The sequence below is a fragment of the Alosa pseudoharengus genome, unplaced genomic scaffold, assembly GCF_046254945.1.
Source record: "Alosa pseudoharengus isolate Yale_2024_CS ecotype anadromous, Long Island Sound unplaced genomic scaffold, YU_APseudo_1.1 YU_APseudo_1.1_scf_1, whole genome shotgun sequence".
NCBI classification, from domain to species: domain Eukaryota; kingdom Metazoa; phylum Chordata; class Actinopteri; order Clupeiformes; family Clupeidae; genus Alosa; species Alosa pseudoharengus.
The window spans coordinates 4,238,523-4,260,086 of NW_027468564.1; the positions used below are offsets into that span (position 1 = coordinate 4,238,523).

The window sequence follows — 21,564 nt, forward strand, 5'->3', positions numbered from 1 at the left end:
CACTGCACTCACTGCTGGAGGAGTTTCACAGACTTGAGAGAACTTGAGAAACACCAGGCAAACAATAGTAACTCTGTTACTATTTATCAAAAGCAGAACAAGGTTCATAAAATGTATCAAAAGCAGAAAAAGGTTCATAAATGTGCCCGTTGTGGAAAAGTTTTTTCACAAATTTCACATCTTAAAAGCTACATTCTAATACACACTGGAGAGAAGCCTTAGAAATGTGTTTACTGTGGGAAAGGTTTTTCTCAAACGTCAAGTCTGAATTCCTATATGTTAACACGCACTGGAGAGAAGCCTCATAAATGTGACCAGTGTGGAAAAGCTTTTACACACCTCAACTCTCTAAAATCCCACATGCTTACTCACACTGGAGACAAACCTCATGAATGTGCTACCTGTGGGAAAGCATTCAAGACTTCCGTAGAGCTTAAATGCCACATGATTGTACACACTGGAGAGAAGCCTCATACATGTGTCCAGTGTGGAAAAGCCTTCACAAGAATGTCAAGTCTGAAAACCCATATGTTAATACACACTGGAGAGAATTCGCCTTATGATTGCTTTCAGTGTGGAAAAGCTTTCTCTCACCTTTCATATCTCAAAAGCCACATGTTAACACACACTGGAGAGAAGTGTCATCAATGTGCCCAGTGTGGAAAAGCTTTCACACACCTCAACTCTCTTAAATCCCACATGCTCACACTGGAGACAAACCTCATGAATGTGCTACCTGTGGGAAAGCATTCAAGACTTCCGTAGAGCTTAAATGCCACATTTCTGTGCACACTGGAGAGAAGCCTCATAAATGTGTCCAGTGTGGGAAAGCTTTTTCACAAACGTCAAACCTTAAAGGAACCGTATGTAAGAAATGTATTTCAATTAATCATAAAATGGCCCTGATATGTCACTAGACATTAAGAAATCATGTTCATTTCAAATACTTATATCACTGACAACAGTAGTCCGGCCAGGATATTGTCATTTAAAAAGTGAAGTTGCAGCCCTCAACTGATGTTGTTGTTGTGTTTTGTCATGGCATGTTGTGTTTTGGCCTGACCCTCCACCTATATACTAATCACGAAGTCAGTAGTGTTTCGGCATCTGGGTTGGCAACCTCGAGTCAGGGGGGAGGGGGAGGGGATACACCGCTCTACAGTAATTTGTAATTAAAAGTAATTGCAGTACCAGTTTTGGCCACAATCTTACATATGGTTCCTTTAACCCTTAGAACCCGATTGACGCAAAGTGCGTCAAAAAACACATCCTTTCTTCTCTGTTACATTGCTCGTGACTGTTCATCGCAACAAGATAAAACCTTTATTGCATGACAGAGAAGAAGTGGGGCTTTCCAAAGAGACTACGCACTTGTCTGTACGATCAAGTATGACAATTTAAAAAAATCATGAAATTAAATCAAATTGCATCATATTTACAGTCTATACTTCTCTGCGTTCACCTGCGCACCCATTACTCTCGTTTGAATTACTCGCGAACCCGTGATCGCATAGATATGGCAAGCATATCAGGCAGAGGGGGCACAGGGCTATCCATTGGTACCATGGATATCGATCTTTCTGGCTTATAAAAACAGATGAAGTGATTGCAAAATATTAACGTCATGTACACAAACCAACGCTGCACACCCATTACTCTCGGAGTAATTACTCGCGGACCCGTGATCAGATATATATGCCACGTATGTTAGATGAAAGAGGAGACACAGAGCTACCATTTGATACCAAGTACATTCTTCTGGGTTATACAACAGACGAAGTGACAGCAAAACAATAACTTCATATAGCTGGACTTACCCCACGTTTTTGTCTGTTTTTGTGGCAAAGCATGTTTATAATCCAACGCTATCGTGTGTTTCTCTATGGCAAAACATGTTCATAATCCGGTTTTGAGATCCTAGCAAATTCCTGCATGGCATCCAATTCAAGGCTCACATTGCATCCCAATTTGTTCAACAAAGAAACACCTTTTTTGCCTTTACTTTGTTCATGGCATATGTGAACACACACTGGAGGGAAGCCGCATAAATGTAGCCAGTGTGGAAAAGCCTTTGAATAAATCGATTCTCTTGAAACCTGTATCCTCATTGTGAGGGATCGAGCAGGCTGGCTTAAGGAGACGCAGGTTTTTCAGTTTCAAAAAATGAAACATTTATTTTTTTTGTCCTTTTTTTTCAAAACAAAACAGATATGATAAATCATATCCAAAATGATAACTTAACATAACATAATAGGCCTATGAGGTCAGACAAACAGAACATAACTCAGAGCATGTGAGCAAACTGAACACAAAAGACTGACCTAACTAAATGGGATGACAGGGGAACATATATGCCGGCCGGCTAGACTAACAAGACACAGAAGGGATGACTACAACTAATTGATATTTAGAAAACAACAAACATAACAACTATGGCCAGTTCAACATAATCATAAAGGTAAGTAAATAATATTTCTTGAATGGAAATAATCTTAAACAATATAGCTAACAGATAAACTTAATTTAGAAGACCATATTAATCTTCCTCTTTCCCCATGACGTTTCCTTGAGATAGTCCCTTCCGGAGGACTCTTAACGCGACATGGTTGCCACAGGAAGCCCTTTGCGCAGAAGCAGAATCCGGAAGTCCAGCCAGACGTATTCGCTGCCGGCCTCTCACCACTGGTCACGGTAACTCTTTGTTGCTCTGTGCGGCGGCTGGTCCGGCCGTCACATACTCCCCCCCTTCGGAAGACTCGCCATGGGAGCGAGACAGGAAGTCAGCTGTGGCATTAGACTTCCCCGGGATGTGGGCAACAGTGAACCGGTAGGGCTGCAGGCCAAGGTACCATCTCGTGATGCGCCCATTGGTGTCTTTCATTCGTGCCAGCCACTGGAGCGCTCGATGGTCAGTTTCTAGGACGAACTCCCTCCCCAGAAGATAATACTTCAAGGAATCCAAAGCCCACTTAATAGCTAGTGCCTCTTTCTCCACTGTGGAATATCGTACCTCCCTGGGTACCAGCTTCCTGCTGATATAGGCCACAGGACGTCGGTCTTCAGGTGGTCCCTGTAGAAGGACAGCTCCAAGACCTCTATCGGATGCATCGGTCTGCAGGACAAAAGGTTGATCAAAGTCGGGACCGCGCAAGACAGAGCTCTTACTTAGCGCCTGACGGAGATCATGGAAAGCTGCAATGGCCTCCTTTGACCACTGGATTCTGCTAGGACATCTTGATCCAACTCTGTCTGTGAGAAGGGCTGCCCTTGCAGAGAAGTGTGGTATGAACCTCTGATAGAATCCTGCCATACCAACGAAGGATCTCAGCTGTTTCCTGGTCTGGGGCAGAGGACAGTTTTCAATTGCATGCACTTTCTGAAGCTGAGGTTTAACAATGCCATTACCAATGGTGAACCCCAGGTATTCCGTTTCGGCCCGTGCAAGCGCACATTTGGAAGCGTTGATGGTTAGGCCTGCAGATTGGAGACGATCCAGGACTTCCTTCAGATGTTCCATGTGCTCCCCCCAGGTGGCGCTGTGAATCACTATATCATCAAGATAAGCAGAGGCAAAATCAGACAACCCATAAAGCACCTCATCCATCATTCTTTGGAACGAGGCGCGCGCGCCATGTAACCCAAATGGTAGTACTGTAAAGTGAAACAGGCCCCAAGGGGTGCGGAAAGCTGTCAGTTCACAGGAATTCTGGGCCAGTGGGATCTGCCAGTATCCCTTACATAAGTCAATAGTTGTCAAAAACTTCGCTTTGCCTAGGCGCTCTATTAGATCATCAATTCTAGGGGTTGGGTACGAATCAAATTTAGACACAGAGTTAAGGTAGCGGAAATCGATGCAAAACCTCACACTACCATCCTTCTTCGGTACCAACACCACCGGATGGCACCACTCACTCTGTGAGCGTTCGATGATTCCAGATGACAGCATGAGGTCCACTTCCTTCTTCAAGGGCTCCAGAAGGCGCTCAGGTATCCTGTAACTCATGCGCCTCACCACAGCGTCAGGCTTCAATGAAATCTTATGCTCAACAAGGTTGACTCGGCCCGGATTCTCTGAGAAGAGGAGAGGGTTGCATAAAGCTCTCACCTGGGACTGCTGTTCCTCGGACAGATGTTCTAGGTCCAGGAGCACTGGAGCAGAAACAGGAAGGTAGTGCTCATCCATTTCCTCCTCTTCATCGATCTTCCTAATCAGCATCACCTCCTTCCCTTCGGGTCTTGAGATCCACTCTTTGAGGAGATTAACATGTAGCACCTTGGTGGATCGGCCTCGCCCCGGAGTTGCGACCTCATAGGTAGTAGGCCCGAGTCTCTTCTTCACCTCGAACGGCCCCTGCCACTTCACCAACAACTTGCTTTCTTGGCTAGGTAGCATCACCAGGACTTTTTGTCCAGGGCTGAAACTCCGCTGCCGAGCTGACTGGTCATACCAAGTTTTCTGCTGCTGTTGAGCTTCTGCCATGTGTGCCTGGGCCAGAGCACTCATCTTCTCCAGCCTCTCCCTCATCTGTAAGACGTAAGACACAACATCAACAGGCTCTTCATCCCCTTGCCCCCCCTCCCAGAGTTCCCTGAGCAGTGTCAGAGGCCCCCTCACCTCTCTGCCATAAAGCAACTCAAAGGGGGAGAAGCCCGTAGAGGACTGTGGCACCTCACGGTACGCGAACAGAAGGTACGGCAGCCATTGATCCCAGTCTGAACCAGTCTCGTTGACAAATTTTCTGAGCATGTGTTTAATAGTTTGATTAAACCTCTCGGTCAACCCATCCGTCTGGGGGTGATATGGAGTTGTACGAAGGCTCTTAATACCCAGCAGATGGTAGACGTCCTTCAACAGGGTGGACATGAAGTTTGTGCCTTGGTCTGTAAGTATCTCACAAGGAAAGCCCACCCTGGAGAACAATTGCACTAAGCACATGGCCATGTATCTTGCCTTCACAGATTTCAGGGGAAAAACTTCCGGATACTTCGTAGCATAATCAGTAATAACAAGCATAAAGCGGTTACCTGATTTGCTCTTCTCCAGCGGCCCCACCACGTCCATCCCAAGCCTTTGGAACGGGACACTGATGATGGGCAGAGGCTGCAGAGGAGCTTTAGATGGACCTTTCACAGGAGCCTGCTGGCATTGAGGGCAACTCCTGCAGAACTGGGCAATAGCATCCCCTATCCCTGGCCAGAAGAAGTGACGCTTAACACGTGCAGCCGTCTTGTGCTTTCCTAAGTGTCCAGCCCAGGGAATGGAATGACCCAGGGTAAGAACAGTTTCTCTAGCTCCCTGAGGAACCACCAACTGTGTAGCTGGCCCACACTGACGGTAGAGAACACCTTCCTTCAGGAAATACTTCTCCCTAGAATCCCCCCCGGTCTGGACTCTCCCTTCTGTTTCTTAGCGTTCCGCACATAGCTCGCTAAGCTTGGGTCGTCATTCTGCATTTTAACTATATCCACAGGCAGTTTAAATTCTAATGGCGGTTCAGGAGGAGATTCAGAAGACTGCTGGCTGACTGTGTGCTGGAACCTCTCTTGCCTTTTCTGACTGCGTGGCTTCCGAGACTTCCCGGGTAGATTCTCTAAGTCCGCCTCATAAAAAGGCAATGCATTCACCCACGGAGGAGACTCCTCACCCTTCTTAGATTGGGACCTGGTCATCGCAACATGGCACGTCTGCCTCCGCTGCAGCAGGTCCGGCAGTCCTGGCAGATCTCGGCCCAGTACCACGGGGAAAGGGAGGTTGGCTGCAACTCCCACAGTCATATGGTAGGTCTGTTCCTGTACTTGGAGATATATATTAGCAGTCGGGATTAGTTTCTCGTCTCCATGCACACACCGCACTGGAATATGATTAGTAAATTGAATGACATCATATGGAATGCATTGCTGGTGCACCAAGGTTTGGTCACTTCCGGAATCAATAAGTGCTTGAAAATCCTTGTTGTTCACCTGCACAACAATCATATGAGGCATCTGTTGAACCATCTGAATGGACTCGTTCTGGGGTCTAGGCACATGGCACACTTGATTAACCTTTGGTGCTCTTCTATGACACATCGGCTTTGTATGGCCCTTCTCCCCACACTGAAAACAGACAGGTACTCTGCTAACCTGGTTTATTGTGGAGGCAGATGCTTCCTGCGAGGAAGGCTTACCAGACCCCTGGGGATACCGCCGGGTTTGCTGGGGTTGAGACTTTAAGGGCTCTCTGGAGGTCCTCCAGGCGTTGTACCCCCATGGCTGGTTCTTCCTCCTTGCGGCCACGAAGACATCCGCCAGCTCTGCTGCCTCAGCGCCTGATTCTGGATTGTGCTCCTTGACCCAGACCTGTAGCTCAGGGGACAGCATACGCAAGTATTGCTCAAGAATGATTAGTTCATTAATTGCATTTACTGTTTTACCTCTCGGTTGGATCCATTTGCCATATAGCTCCTTAAGTCTTACATAAAGTTCTTTCGGACTCTCCTCTGACTCAATGTCAAGGGATCGAAACTTCTGGCGATATGTTTCAGGATTGATGTTGTACTTCCTCAAAATAGCGGTTTTAACACGGTCGTACTCCAGGGCCTCGTCCCCATCCATATGGACATAAGCGCTCCTAGCCTTTCCAGTCAATAAGGGAACAAGATGCAGCGTCCAATCTGCCCTCCGCCATTGGCAAGCAGCCGCCACTCTTTCAAAAGTGATCAGGAAATGTTCCACATCATCGGAGTCGGACAATTTCTCCATTCTGGGCTCAGAGTAGCGGTGCCCACCTGGTTGGGGACCTCGTGATGGTGGTCCACTGGGATCCGAGTTGCCTACCAGGTCGTAGTCCTCTCCGCCCAGCAGTGCTGCCGCACCTCGGGGTCCCCCTCGTGGTGCCGGAGGCTGTTGCCCTGCCACATCCTGCCGCAATAGACCAAATTGTTGTTGGAGGACTTCGAACCGTCGGTCTCGATCCACCATCTCTTGGGTGCGTTGAGCTTCCCGTTCCTCCTGAGCCACCATGTGTTGGCGCAGCATGCCGGCCAGATCCCCGAGAGATGGTTCACCTGGATTCTTGGCATCCCCATCTTCTACACTGCCATCATCCGAAGCCCTCATGGGTGTTTCACGATGGGTGCCACGCCCTCTGCCGCCACGTTGCATCCTTGGAGGTGGTTAGACTCAGAAAAAAAGTATGAGGATTGAGGAAAAAGTATGGGAAAAAAAAAATTGCAAATCTGCGCCCCCTACTGGCGATCCCACCACTGCCACCAAATGTGAGGGATCGAGCAGGCTGGCTTAAGGAGACGCAGGTTTTTCAGTTTCAAAAAATGAAACATTTATTTTTTTTGTCCTTTTTTTTTCAAAACAAAACAGATATGATAAATCATATCCAAAATGATAACTTAACATAACATAATAGGCCTATGAGGTCAGACAAACAGAACATAACTCAGAGCATGTGAGCAAACTGAACACAAAAGACTGACCTAACTAAATGGGATGACAGGGGAACATATATGCCGGCCGGCTAGACTAACAAGACACAGAAGGGATGACTACAACTAATTGATATTTAGAAAACAACAAACATAACAACTATGGCCAGTTCAACATAATCATAAAGGTAAGTAAATAATATTTCTTGAATGGAAATAATCTTAAACAATATAGCTAACAGATAAACTTAATTTAGAAGACCATATTAATCTTCCTCTTTCCCCATGACGTTTCCTTGAGATAGTCCCTTCCGGAGGACTCTTAACGCGACATGGTTGCCACAGGAAGCCCTTTGCGCAGAAGCAGAATCCGGAAGTCCAGCCAGACGTATTCGCTGCCGGCCTCTCACCACCGGTCACGGTAACTCTTTGTTGCTCTGTGCGGCGGCTGGTCCGGCCGTCACACTCATACACACCTAAGAGAAGCAGCATAAATGTAGCCAGTGTGGAAAAGCCTTTGTATAAATCGATTCTCTTAAAACCTGTATCCTTATACACACCTAAGAGAAGCCGCAAAAATGTTTCCAGTGTGGAAAATGTTTTTCACAAAATTCATCTCATAAAATGCATTTGCAAATACACACTTGAGAGAGAAGTGTTTCCAGTGCGGAAAGTCCTTTTCACACCCTTCAACTCTTAAATCCATAAATACAATCTTGGTGGGTTTACAGCAGCTTATACTTCATGAAAACTTGTATCTCAACTGCCATTTATCAGCGAATTTCAGAAGTCTGGTCTACAGTAGCTTATACTTCATGAAAACTTGGTATCTCAACTGCCCATTTATCAACGAATCTCAGAAATCTGGTCTACAGGGGAGCTCCAACCATCCTGCTTGGTGATCTCATGTGACTCCTTTTGTTTAATCATAATTATTCTAATCTTGATGATCACTGTGTTATGCATCCTTTATTCTAATCTTGATGATCACTGATGACTGTGTTATACATCCTTTATTCTAATCTTGATGATCACTGTGTTATACATCCTTTATTCTAATCTTGATGATCACTGTGTTATGCATCCTTTATTCTAATCTTGATGATCAATACATCCTTTATTCTAATCTTGATGATCACTGTGTTATAATCTTGATGATCACTGTGTTATGCATCCTTTATTCTAATCTTGATGATCACTGTGTTATACATCCTTTATTCTAATCTTGATGATCACTGTATTATGCATCCTTTATTCTAATCTTGATGATCAATACATCCTTTATTCTAATCTTGATGATCACTGTGTTATGCATCCTTTATTCTAATCTTGATGATCACTGTGTTATGCATCCTTTATTCTAATCTTGATGATCAATACATCCTTTAGTCTAATCTTGATGATCACTGTGTTATGCATCCTTTATTCTAATCTTGATGATCACTGTGTTATGCATCCTTTATTCTAATCTTGATGATCAATACATCCTTTATTCTAATCTTGATGATCACTGTGTTATGCATCCTTTATTCTAATCTTGATGATCAATACATCCTTTATTCTAATCTTGATGATCACTGTGTTATGCATCCTTTATTCTAATCTTGATGATCACTGTGTTATGCATCCTTTATTCTAATCTTGATGATCACTGTGTTATGCATCCTTTATTCTAATCTTGATGATCACTGTGTTATCCATCCTTTATTCTAATATTTTAAGATGCTGGATTTTTGATTTTCCATGAGCTGTTAAGTTGACCTGAGAAGAGCTCTAATCAGCTAATTAAGTCAAAACACCGGCAATGGTTTCCTGAGCCTTTAATCTCCCAATCTTGCCAGGGCACTGGACTTTTCCACGATATTCTAATTTTATAAAGGCAATAAAAAAGGAAAATATCCAAGAGGGTGAATACTTTTTAGGCTATACATTAAATGCACATTTTATTAAAATATGTAACTGACCAAATTATTACTTATTATTATATGTTATTTATGGCAAACAGATACTATGATTTTGACGCCATAGCCTACTGAAGATAGCTGAGAGTCTGTGGCTAAAGCAGACCTAATGAACCAATAGCATTCAATAGCAATAACATTCACCTTATTCCCCCGGTGGCCAGAACAAGGCTACAGGGTACACTTGTCATCACACTTCAGTCCAGCAGATGGTGGTAATGCACTCCATTTGCAAACTGCCAGAGAAAAAAACAACTCGCTGAAGAAGAAGAAGAAGAAGAAGGTTACTCTGGCAGGCCAGCAAACCCTTCTTTTTCTGTGAGCTTTTTTTGGTAGTTTGCAAATGGAGTGCACCTTTAGCTCATATGCAGCATACACCTGGAAGGAAATTCAGAACATGTGAAATCCAGAATCATTACCCTCTCTCAATGTATTTACAAAAACCTTTTAAAAATAACTGTTAGAGAACAATGTCAGTTCCTCTGTATCCATTACACATCTTAACAATAACTTCCTGTGTGTCATACTCTGTATTCTATGCCTTTGTAACTGTATTGTAGCCTACAGTCATTTCCTGTGTATCAGCCGCATTGTGCATAAGCCACAGGGCAGTGTTTTGTGCAAGTAAAAAAAACCATATTAATACCATATTAACTGCCCCCGTTAACCTCATAGCTGAAGACATTTTGACCAATGTATAAACTGCTGCTAACAGTTGGGAGATTACAGTGTGCGTCTTCTGTTGGTCTTTGTATTTACTGTAATGTTATATCTGCCACCTACCTTGGCCAGGACTCCCTGGCAGAACAGATATTGTATCTCATTGGGATAAATAAAGGCTAAATACGCACATAAATAAATAAATAAATTAATAAAAATAAATAGTAAATAAATATAAATAAATACACACATAAATAAATACATTTAAACACCAAAATCAGCTGTAGGTGATGTGTTTTATCTGCCATCTTTGAGGACATTTCATCTCATCTCAAACATTCATTCTGTCTTCCCATTCATATTGTTGTATACAGTAGCATAAGTTATGCTTTTTTTAAATAATTGCTAATCGAAAGCATGACGGGATTGCAATAACACTAAATACATTATGCTGTTTTATTTATTGTTATCAATTCCATTTTATTTATCATGTCCATTTAATTTCAGTGTATCACATAACAATATTCACCTTCACAAAAAGTCGGATATTGCTCCTGCCACTCTTTTAATTGGTTGGGTGTCCATACTTTAGGAATGTCTGGGGTAGGTTCTCCATTCTGCATTCCATTATAGCAGGGCTCACATACTGGATTTTGATCAGGTTGACTCACGCTAATCTGAACTCGGCTAAGTCTGCTTGAACCTCAGGCAGGCTTGTATGTCTTTTAGCGGTGGTCGTGAAACCAAACATGGTAAATATATACCTTTTCATTGACATCTTTATATACAAATGTATTTCTCCGTCATTAACATAATCCAGTAGGCTAATAAATAAATTCTAATTGATTAAGTGCTAGTTCACTCGCCCATAACACTTGCATATTCACAACAGTGCAGAACATAAGGAGCCAGAAGAGCATGAGATTGGACAGTAACCTGCAGCTGGTTAAACTAAACATTTCAGTAAATGAGAAACATGTTTAGAAAATTATGCTACAGTTGCTGCATGAGGTACAGTAGCATTGTTCCCCATCAGAACTGTATTTAAGTATATATATATATATATATCATCAGAACTGTATTCTTCCATCTGTGAACTGGCTGTGTTTGCAGCACTGGGCCCAGAGGAAGGTGAGGAGAACCCAGGCCATTTGCCAACACCACAACCCCTGGCAGCAATCCCACCCTTCTCCCCTCATCTATCTATCTATCATCCATGGGATCCCCTCCCAAGTGTGTCTGCTAGGCCTCACCAGCTCCCTGCAGCAGGAGCACAGCTACGCCCAGCATTACTGTCTCCAAGGAGTCTTAACCCCTAAATGGCCGTGTGCTTTCAGACCAGATAAGTTGGGATGATGCCGGCAGCACAAGCGTGCAGCCATTTGAAGGCTTCAGGTCAGTTCATTAAATGAGGCAAACTCACATCAGCCCTCAGTCATCTACCTGCAGGCTACAGTATGGACCTTAGTTATTATACTGCTGCAGTACACTCATCTACCTGCAGGCTACAGTATGGACCTTAGTTATTATACAGCTGCAGTACACTCATCTACCTGCAGGCTACAGTATGGACATGTGACCTTAGTTATTATACTGCTGCAGTACACTCATCTACCTGCAGGCTACAGTAAGGACTTTAGTTATTATACTGCTGCAGTACACTCATCTACCTGCAGGCTACAGTATGGACCTTAGTTATTATACTGCTGCAGTACACTCATCTACCTGCAGGCTACAGTAAGGACTTTAGTTATTATACTGCTGCAGTACACTCATCTACCTGCAGGCTACAGTATGGACCTTAGTATACTACTGCAGTAAACTCATCTACCTGCAGGCTACAGTATGGACATGTGACCTTAGTTATTATACTGCTGCAGTACACTCATCTACCTGCAGGCTACAGTATGGACATGTGACCTTAGTTATTATACTGCTGCGGTACACTCATCTACCTGCAGGTTACAGTATGGACCTTAGTTATTATACTGCTGCGGTACACTTATCTACCTGCAGGCTACAGTATGGACCTTAGTATACTGCTGCAGTACACTCATCTACCTGCAGGCTACAGTATGGACATGGGACCTTAGTTATTATTAGGGCTGTCAATTGATTCAAAAATAATCTAATTAATTACATACTCTGTGATTAATTAATCTAAATTACAATGCACTCATCTGGAGATGTGTTACATTGAATGGAAAGATGACCTTGGTTGCCAATGCATGTTATGACCAACTACAGAAAAAATGTGAAGAAATTGTAATTGTAATGACAGAAAGACAATGACAACAGGTTCCACACATGTCCTTTTAGAATCTTTATTTAGACATTTTAAAGTCAGAAACACATTTTATTTAGGCTACATATTAAGAAAAACAACCATGTTTTATAGTTCTGTGTAAAAACATATAGAAATACTGACACCTCATACCTGCAAATAATTTTCAAAGAAATTCAGCAAATAACAGAAGAATGGATTGTTGTTGCTAAAACATTCTTATAATCCACACATTCATTTTAGGACAAGCGCAAAATATGAAGAAAGCAATATCATCATCTGTTTAGTATCACTAAAACAGTAGTCTATAAATTGAATATACATATCAATATCTCAACAGCAACTCAGCATTACACATGTGTATGAACATGAGTGTGTTACTACATAAAGAAAGCAATATCAGCATTTGTTTAGTATCACCAAAACAGTTGAATACAAATATCAATATCTCAATCGCATCTCAGCATTACACATGTGTATGAACAGGAGTGTGTTTCTATCGCCAGGGCCACAGATCTAGCACCGGGTGCTTATACATCACAATGGGTGTTGCTACGGTACCTGCAGCCAGTTGCACCAGTAGAACGTAAGGTCGATCGTAAGTTTAGGTGTAAGGTGTGTCTTAAACCTTATGTTGAAACTAACTAAAGGAGGTTTAAACTAGCGCTGCATTCTTTTCCTGTTGCACCATTGCAACTTAAGGTACACCATAGTTAGTAGCTACTAAATCAAAATAAAAATTAGAATAAGAAGTGTTACAGTCACAGCACTTGCGCTGGTAAAATTAATGTTCACTGTAACGTTGTACGATAGGTTTGACTTCCTCCGCAATTACTTTGTTGTATGGAATAAAATAACACTGTATTTGTAAATAGCAGACTTTATTTTGTTGTATATGTGCTTTGGGAATATTTCAGCCACCACTTGGCCTAACGTAGGCTACCGCAGTGGATAGCTAGTGAAGGTAACAGTAACGTTAACACTCTTTCAAATATGGCTAATGAAATCTCTGATAACAGATTATGATGGTCCAGGTGGACTCCCAGATATTTGTACGTCTGGACCACCTTAATGCCCCCCCCCCTCAATTACCACAGGTAGATGATGTGTCTTATGCCTCCCAAATTCCACTTTCATCTCCTTGGCTTTGGATGTGTTGAGGATGAGACCATTGCACCTGCTCCAGGTCACATGACCCTCCTGCGCTCCCCCTCCTCCCCTCCCCCCACACAAGCCGCCACAACAGTGTCACCAGAATATTTTAGTAGAAGTATTAAGTATAATATAAGTATATAAGTATAAGTATATATACTCTTTTGATCCCGTGAGGGAAATTTGGTTTCTGCATTTATCCCAATCCGTGAATTAGTGAAACACACTCAGCACACAGTGAACACACAGTGAGGTGAAGCACATACTAATCCCGGCGCAGTGAGCTGCCTGCAACAACAGCAGCGCTGTTGTCATGTCCCCCTCCTCCCTTTCCCTTCCCACTATAGGAGGGCGACATGATGGAGAGAATGAGGAGTGGAAGAGGGAAAAGGGTGGAGACAGAGGAGAAGGAGGGGAGAGGAGACAGAGAGAATGAAGGGTCAGAAAGAGGGAGGAAGTAAAGAGGGAGTTGAGAGAGAGAGAGGAAGAGGGGAACAGAGAGGTAGAGAGAAAGGGAGGGGAATGAGAGACAGAGAGAGAGTATGAGGAGGGAGGGGGAGTACAGACTGAGAGTAGAGAGAATGGGTGGCAGGTGGATGTACCTGTTGGAGAACGAGCTCATGTGATCTTGCGCAGGGACATTGAGGAGCCCATACTCCAATAAAACCTAAACCCTGGATAGAGGGGCTCAGTGAATGTGGAGTGGAACGTGTGCAGGTGGAAGAGTGTATCAGACGAGACCATGTAGAAAGACAGAGTGCCGGCCGACCAGTCCAGGTACACTCCTACTATACAAGAGCCGAAGGAGTGGAAAGTTGTGTCAGTCTCTTCCTTATTGTGCAAAACAGAGTAACCGGAAGGAGAGCACAACAGACTCCAGGACTTGGCATTCCGTCCCATTATGACGTCATCACTGCACCCTTTCCTCTTGATGCTTTTATAGGCTACAGTTATATGAGCTCCATATCTACTCCACTCAGCCTCCCAGTAGCAGCGTCCAGTCAGACCCTCTCTACACAACACCTGAGGATAATAGTCGTAGACAAATCTCTCTGGGTGTTCAGGATATGCCTGCTTCATACGCACATAGTATGTCACCTTTCTGTTCCTCTTAGAGAGAATGAGTTCTCTGTTTACTGTGTTTGGGTCCAGTGTGAGATCACAGGCATCTGCAGACAAGAGGAGAGAACATGAGCACACAAACTTACATCACACAAACACTCCTGCTCACATCACACACACATTACATTACATTACATTACATTTGGCTGACGCATTTTTAACCAAAGCAACTAACAACATGGTGACAACTAACAACAGTTTAAGTGTATGTATTTTGTGTAATTTATTTATGTGTTTATGTAATTTATGTATAAATGGTGCACTGTCACTTATTTATTATTATATCTGCAGCACCAGCTGATTTTAACTCTGTTGAAGATGATATATTTAGTACTTGTCATTATTTTTTAATAAATTTGACAATTTTAAGCTTGACCTACCACTTTCTTATAGCGATGAAGGACAGGTGGGGCTCGAGAATGCCCCCTTGATCAAAGTGGGGAATGAAAGAAAAAGTTTGAGAACCACTGCCGTAGTGGAATCAGGCCAGTGTTGTATAAAGTACTAGAAAGCAATACTTGAGTAAAAGTACAAGTATCGTACTAGAAAAAGACTTTGGTAGAAGTGAAAGTTACCTTTTAGAATATTACTTAAGTAAAAGTCTTAAAGTATCTGATATATACTGTACTTAAGTATCAAAAGTAATTTTCTGATATTAAATGTACTTACGTATTTGAAGTAAAAGTAAAAAGTAAACAGCGGTTTTATTTTGAACTTTTATTGTGAATGTTGTTTTGGCTTTCTGATAGTAAAGCATAAAGCATATTCAGGGTTCCCATATCTTCTTAATCTCACTCATCAAATCAAAATCACATTCTTTTCTAGGACTTTTCAGGCACAATTCTCTTAGGTTCAAAGAACAAACGGCATATTTTAAGAGCTGACATCAAAGAAAAAAACAGAAACAGAAATTTCACTTTTGTATGAACTTCAGGTAAAAATGCTCGTGCTCATGGCGGTTTCAGTTATGCGTTCTCCTCCTTTAGCAACAAACAAGCGCTGAATATTGAAATAGAGCGTGCAGCGTGCGTAATGCAATCTAGGGGCAGTGATTCGCCAAACCTACCTTATTGCAGTCGCACACATTTCTTCTAATTTTATGTTTTAGTAACGAGTAACGAAGATGCTTAGTGGAAATATAACGGAGTAAAAGCATACATTCAAAAGTATACATCTAGGAAATGTAGTGGAGTAAAAGCGAAGTAAAGTACTAGATACGTGAAATTTCTACTTAAGTACAGTAACGAAGTATTTATACTCCGTTACATTACAACACTGAATCAGGCCTAGGCTAAATTGACTCCAGTAAAAGTATTGAATTGCAGACAAACTCTGGGACAATATTATGACTGCTACACCAGTATATTTTTCTGGGCTGTGTTAAAAGTAGCCGAAACAGCAGTAGCTACCTTCACAAAGATTAAATAGCCTACAACTTTATTTTCTCGTATGAAAATATATTATAAACCTCTAGATGGGAAGATAACCTATAGTCACAAAATAACTGGAGCTGAAAATGATCTAATGCTGTTTTATTATTACTCCCTAAAACATGCCCGAGATTAAAACGTGAACTAAAGTGTAAACCCATACAGAAAAATAACATATCCATATGTGCAGCTTGAACATATTCCAGTATAATCACATCTATGTTAAATACATATATATCTATCTATGTTAAATAAATATTTCCATGTATTTATCAATATATTTCAAAACAGAAGCAAATATTCAATATTGGCCACTTTCATATAATTAAACAGATTTAATATATGACACTAAGAAGCATGATCACATGACCCTTGATGAAAATTCTGACCACATGATCTATTTCAGTAGCCTGGCGGGCCATCCTATATCATTGACATGTATAGTCTGGCATCGAATCATTCACCTCGCTTAATCCAAGGGGCGGGCAGAGAATTGTCTTTCAAACTGCCTAGGCATGCAATAGGCCAGCGCTACGACCATATCCGTATCCGTTCGGCAAAACGGCAAATACATCCTTCTTCGAAAGGAATGACTTAAGTGCATTGTGTTGATCTACTTTCAAAGAAAAGCACAAGTCCAACTCCTCCAAAGTTGACGCCAACGCCGATTCAAACAACCGCTCTTCGTTTGCCATAGCCACCTTCCGTGTTGTTCACCGTCGCAGGATGTCGTTATCCTGTTAAGCCCGCCTTGAGACTCTCTAACGAAATAGAGCGCTGTGATTGGAGAACATCCACGGTGTTAAGCCAATAGAAATTCCTATGGTTCGATACTAGACGTACAAGCTGAGCAAATTAATTTGCCGCCGCTAGGGTGCGTCTAGATTTCTAGGCTACTATTTCAGAGTATATTTCTCTGATCACATGATCTATATATTTCAGAGTATATTTCTCTGTTCTACATGATCTATATATTTCAGAGTATATTTCTCTGTTCTACATGATCTATATATTTCAGAGTATATTTCTCTAATATAGTTCATATTCTACTATGGTTTGATATTTTCATCATTAAAGGAACACGCCACCCAAAATCAGTAGTAATATATGTTCTTACCTTAACTTTCACGAGTTGAGTCATACCTCTCCCGCGCCGGTAGGTGCACTCAACCGCTCTGTCGCGCGGCGCGAATGTGTTAGCATGTTGCTATGCTAGCGGGCTCTGCCGTGGCCGTAGAGAGAGGAACATAGCAGTAATCAAACACCTCCACATTTTCCCTACTTAAATACAGTTGCACGAGTAGTTGATAAAAATGTGTACGTCACACAACATGAAACGTGGCGATTTTCCAAGCGAATAAACAGGAGAACTACAATGTGTGGCGCAATAGCACTTGGGAGTACTTCGACCTAGCGTGGTAATATTATTAACACCTAATTGTAGATCCTATCCACCACAGAGTTTAGAATCCATGCTGGATCGACCCTCAGCCTCTCCCTCCCCTCTGAGCGAGAGAGGCACACACACTAGAGATGCGCTGATGGGCTATTATTTCAACCATAACTGCATAGCAAAACTTATCATCCATCAGCCATCCATCAGCACCAAAGTTTGTTGACCAATTTTCAAAACTGCACCCGCCCATCCGTTGGTTGTTTTAATGTAGGCTATATGGGTGATGCAGCGCTGCTGACGTGAGGCTAGAAAGCCCTTGCCTGTTCTAGAAAGACTGATCTAATGCAGCAAATATATTAAAAGGCTAAAGTCGTACATTGGCTAGGCCTATCCCCAGAATATCAGCAGCAAACTTAGTCTCTGTCGCGCAAAACAGTCTCCAAATAAAACGCACATCGGCCTGTTGCCTATTCTGCCATGCAGCTTGGGACAATATATCGTCCAAAATGCTTGATTGCATTGCATTCTCCACATTTTTAGCTAAATTTTCATGTACCACATCAGCATTTTTGTTCAGTGAATCTTTTGTAAATTGCTAAATTGAAAACCGACGCCACGCCCCCCCCCCCCCCCAGGCGACTCAGCCTGGCTTCTCAGCAGCGGCGGCGAGAGCTAAACAGGGAGGTGCCAGACCACAACGACCAGCCCCTCCAGCTCAGCAGTCCAACCAGCGGCCTAGGGCCAACACTGGTTCGTGGGGAAAGCCTTCCTTCGCGGCGGTGGCGGCCAAAAACCGTCCACCACAACCCACTGAGAACAAAAAGAAGCGGTCAGCCTGACCTCAGCTGCCCCTCCCCAACTCCCCCCACTCTCCAGAAAGAGGAGAAAGCTGGGGGAGTCACAAAGCCCCGCCTGTTTGCTCAGAGTAGCCACCCTTTCTCTCCCCTTAGATCCCAGAGAGGAGATGTTGGGGCCTTTGTCTCAAGAATGTCAGTGTCACCAAACACTTGTTTCAAAAATAAAGTTTCCCCAATCGCAGCCAGGCCTTGGGCCAAGGGCGATTTTCTCTGTTGGTCTCAAAACACACTCAAACCAGTGTTTTCCCTGCCCTCAGCCACCAGAGGGAGCTCACGCTCCCTCTCAGGCAATGAACACCGCTGTGAACCCCCTTCAGGTAGAATTTCACGCGGTGGACGTGAGGTCATCAATATGCGTCACGAGAGGCTCGTTCTCGGCCAGAGCGGAACAGTGGCACAACAACACAACAAGCCCGTGGGTTTTAGCCATGATAACTCGAGGTTACAGGCTACAATTTGCCATGAGACCTCCCAGGTTCCACGGAGTATTAGTTTCAGTGGCCAAAGGGGATTCAGCTCGTGTTTTGAGGGAAGAGATCGCATCTCTTGTAAACAAACGAGCAATCAGAGCTGTACCGGAGGAGGAGAGCAAGCAGGGTTTCTACTCCCGGTACTTCGTCATTCCAAAGAAAGAGAGCTCGGCTCTCCGGCCCATCTTGGACCTCCGTGTGTTAAACAAGCACCTACGAAAATACACGTTCAGGATGCTATCACACAAAGTGTTATGTCAATCAATCTGCCCCCACGATTGGTTCGTGACGATAGACGCGGCGGACGCGTTCTATCATATCGATGTGTTCCCCGCACACAGAAAATTTCTGAGGTTCGCCTTCGAGGGCAAAGCCTACGAGTTCCTAACTATCCCATTTGGGTTAGCATTAGCGCCCCGCTGTTTCAGCAAATGTATGGAAGCTGCGCTAGCCCCGTTAAGGAACAAGGGCATCAGAATTCTCTCTTATTTAGACGATTTTCTGCTTTGCGCCCACTCGAGAGACCAAGCCCTCATAGATTCCAAAATAGTGTTAGATCACCTGAGGAATTTAGGTCTCAATATCAACTGGAAAAAGAGTCGATTAGAGCCCTCACAATGCACAGATTACCTGGGGCTACACATAGACTCCCTATACTATCGAATCAGACTCTCGGACGCGAGGATCGCGTCTTTCACCCAGTGTTTGAACCACTTCAAACCACAGCGGACGGTCTCATTCAGACTGTGCCTGAGTTTGCTAGGCTTCATGGCATCTGCAATCTCAGTAGTGAAATGGGGACTTTTAATGATGAGGGACTTTCAACGATGGGTCTCGTCTCTCCGCTTATGATCGCGCCGGCACCTCAGACGTCTGGCGAGAGAGCCAGCATGCATGATAGTGTGTGTGTGTGTGTGGAGTGTGTGTGTGTGTGTGTGTGTGTGTGTGTGTGTGTGTGTGTGTGTGTGTGGAGTGTGTGTGTGTGTGTTGAGTGTGTGTCTGTGTGGAGTGTGTGTCTGTGTGGAGTGTGTGCGAGTGTGTGTGTGTGTGTGTGTGTGTGTGCGCGCGTGTGTGTGTGTGTGTGTGTGGAGTGTGTGTGTGGAGTGTGTGTGTGTGTGTGTCTCCGCTACTGGAGAAATCCCTCAGTTTTGAGGACGGGGATTCCTCTTGGGGGGGCGTGTCCACGAGAATGACGTTAACGACAGACGCCTCTCTACTAGGCTGGGGTTCGACGCTGGGGGGCAGAGCTGGGAATGGCGTTTGGTCCCCCCAGCTGAAAAAGGAACACATAAATTATTTAGAACTCCTTGCGGTGTTCTTAGCTCTGAGACACTTCAACAGAATTCTAAAGGGCCAGCATGTGTTAGTGAAAACAGACAACTCCACAGTCGTGGCCTATATCAATCGCCAAGGCGGCACCCGCTCCTTGAAACTACACAGGCTGGCAAGGAGACTACTCCTGTGGTGCAGCCCCCAGTTTCTCTCAGTCCGCGCGACACACGTACCTGGGGTCTTGAACAGGGGGGCAGATCTAATGTCACGGGGAAATCCCCTATACGGGGATTGGAAACTCCATCCACAAGTAGTGGCTCAGTTGTGGCGGAGGTACGGGAGAGCCACCGTAGATCTCTTCGCCTCGCAGGAAAACGCTCAGTGTCCTCTTTACTTCTCCCTAACAGACGTAAATGCACCGCTGGGTGTGGATCCGCCCTGCGTGTTTACAGTTCGATCAAGACTACACCAGGGTGCGCCTACGCCCCAACCCGGCGTTTGTACTTAAGGTGGTGGACGCGGCCTATAGGTGTCAAACTATAGAACTGACGGCCTTCCACCCCCCACCTTTTTCCTCAGTGGAGGACCAAAGGTTGAACTGTTTGTGCCCTGTCAGAGCACTTCGTCACTATATACAGAGGACTGCAGAGTTTAGGAGACAAGACCAACTTTTTGTGTCATGGGCTACCTCTCACAGAGGGAAATCTATGTCTCGACAGAGGCTTTCTCACTGGATTATAGAAGCTATTGCAGTGGCTTACAGGAGCAAGGGCTCGCAGCCACCGGAGGGCTTGAGAGCTCACTCTACTAGAGGCATGGCTACATCCTGGGCCCTGTTTAGAGGTGTTTCGGTACAGGACCTCTGTGCAGCGGCCAGTTGGGCCTCAGGGAACACGTTTGTGCGGTTCTACAGGCTGGATGTGTCGGGTCCATCCCTAGCTCACTCTGTGCTGGGAACAGGAGACTCGGTCTCGATGTAGGGGCCTGGGCCTAAGTCATTGGTAGGTGACTGTGCAATCCGGGAGTTGGCTATATCTCCCATAGTGAAACACCGAAACGAAGTTATAAAAAGAAGGTTAGGTTACTTAACGTAACCCTGGTTCTTTGATATCAGAGTGAGGTGTTTCACCAACACTCCCCTCCTTGCAGAAGGACGGGAAGAAAGCGTTCTGAACGCCTGAGCAGGGAGGCCGACCAGTATTTAAGGGCAGAGGGGCGGAGCCCAGTTTTATGTCGACCTGTCTGTCACTGACAGACGTGATGTCATTGGAGCTTCCGTAGATGGTCACGACCGAAGCGATTCCCATAGTGAAACACCGAAACGAAGTTAGAAACAGAACCAGGGTTACGTTAAGTAACCTAACATTTTGGCATTGGTCTGCTGTCAGAGTTAATTTAAAGTTGTTGAAGAGGTAATTTACTAAATGAGGTAAGTAACAATTTGAAATCTCTACCGTCCATAATGGCACTTGCTAACGTGATCTGATCTCAACAAGTGTTGACATTTTATAATTTCAAAAGGGTTCTCCAATGTTTTCTCAG

The 21,564-nt window shown here is 44.0% G+C and overlaps 1 protein-coding gene across 1 annotated transcript; it reads right to left on the reverse strand.

Moving 5' to 3' along the window:
- Nucleotides 1-13,563: 13,563 nt before the first annotated feature.
- LOC143101911 (stonustoxin subunit beta-like) lies at nucleotides 13,564-21,064 on the reverse strand. Its single transcript, XM_076265240.1, has 3 exons — nucleotides 20,967-21,064; nucleotides 19,881-20,023; nucleotides 13,564-14,644 (listed from the first exon to the last, which is right to left on the reverse strand). Exons 1-3 carry the CDS (start codon nucleotides 21,062-21,064, stop codon nucleotides 14,094-14,096), a joined length of 792 nt encoding a protein of 263 aa, XP_076121355.1. The 3' UTR covers nucleotides 13,564-14,093.
- Between the last annotated feature and the right edge of the window lie 500 nt (nucleotides 21,065-21,564).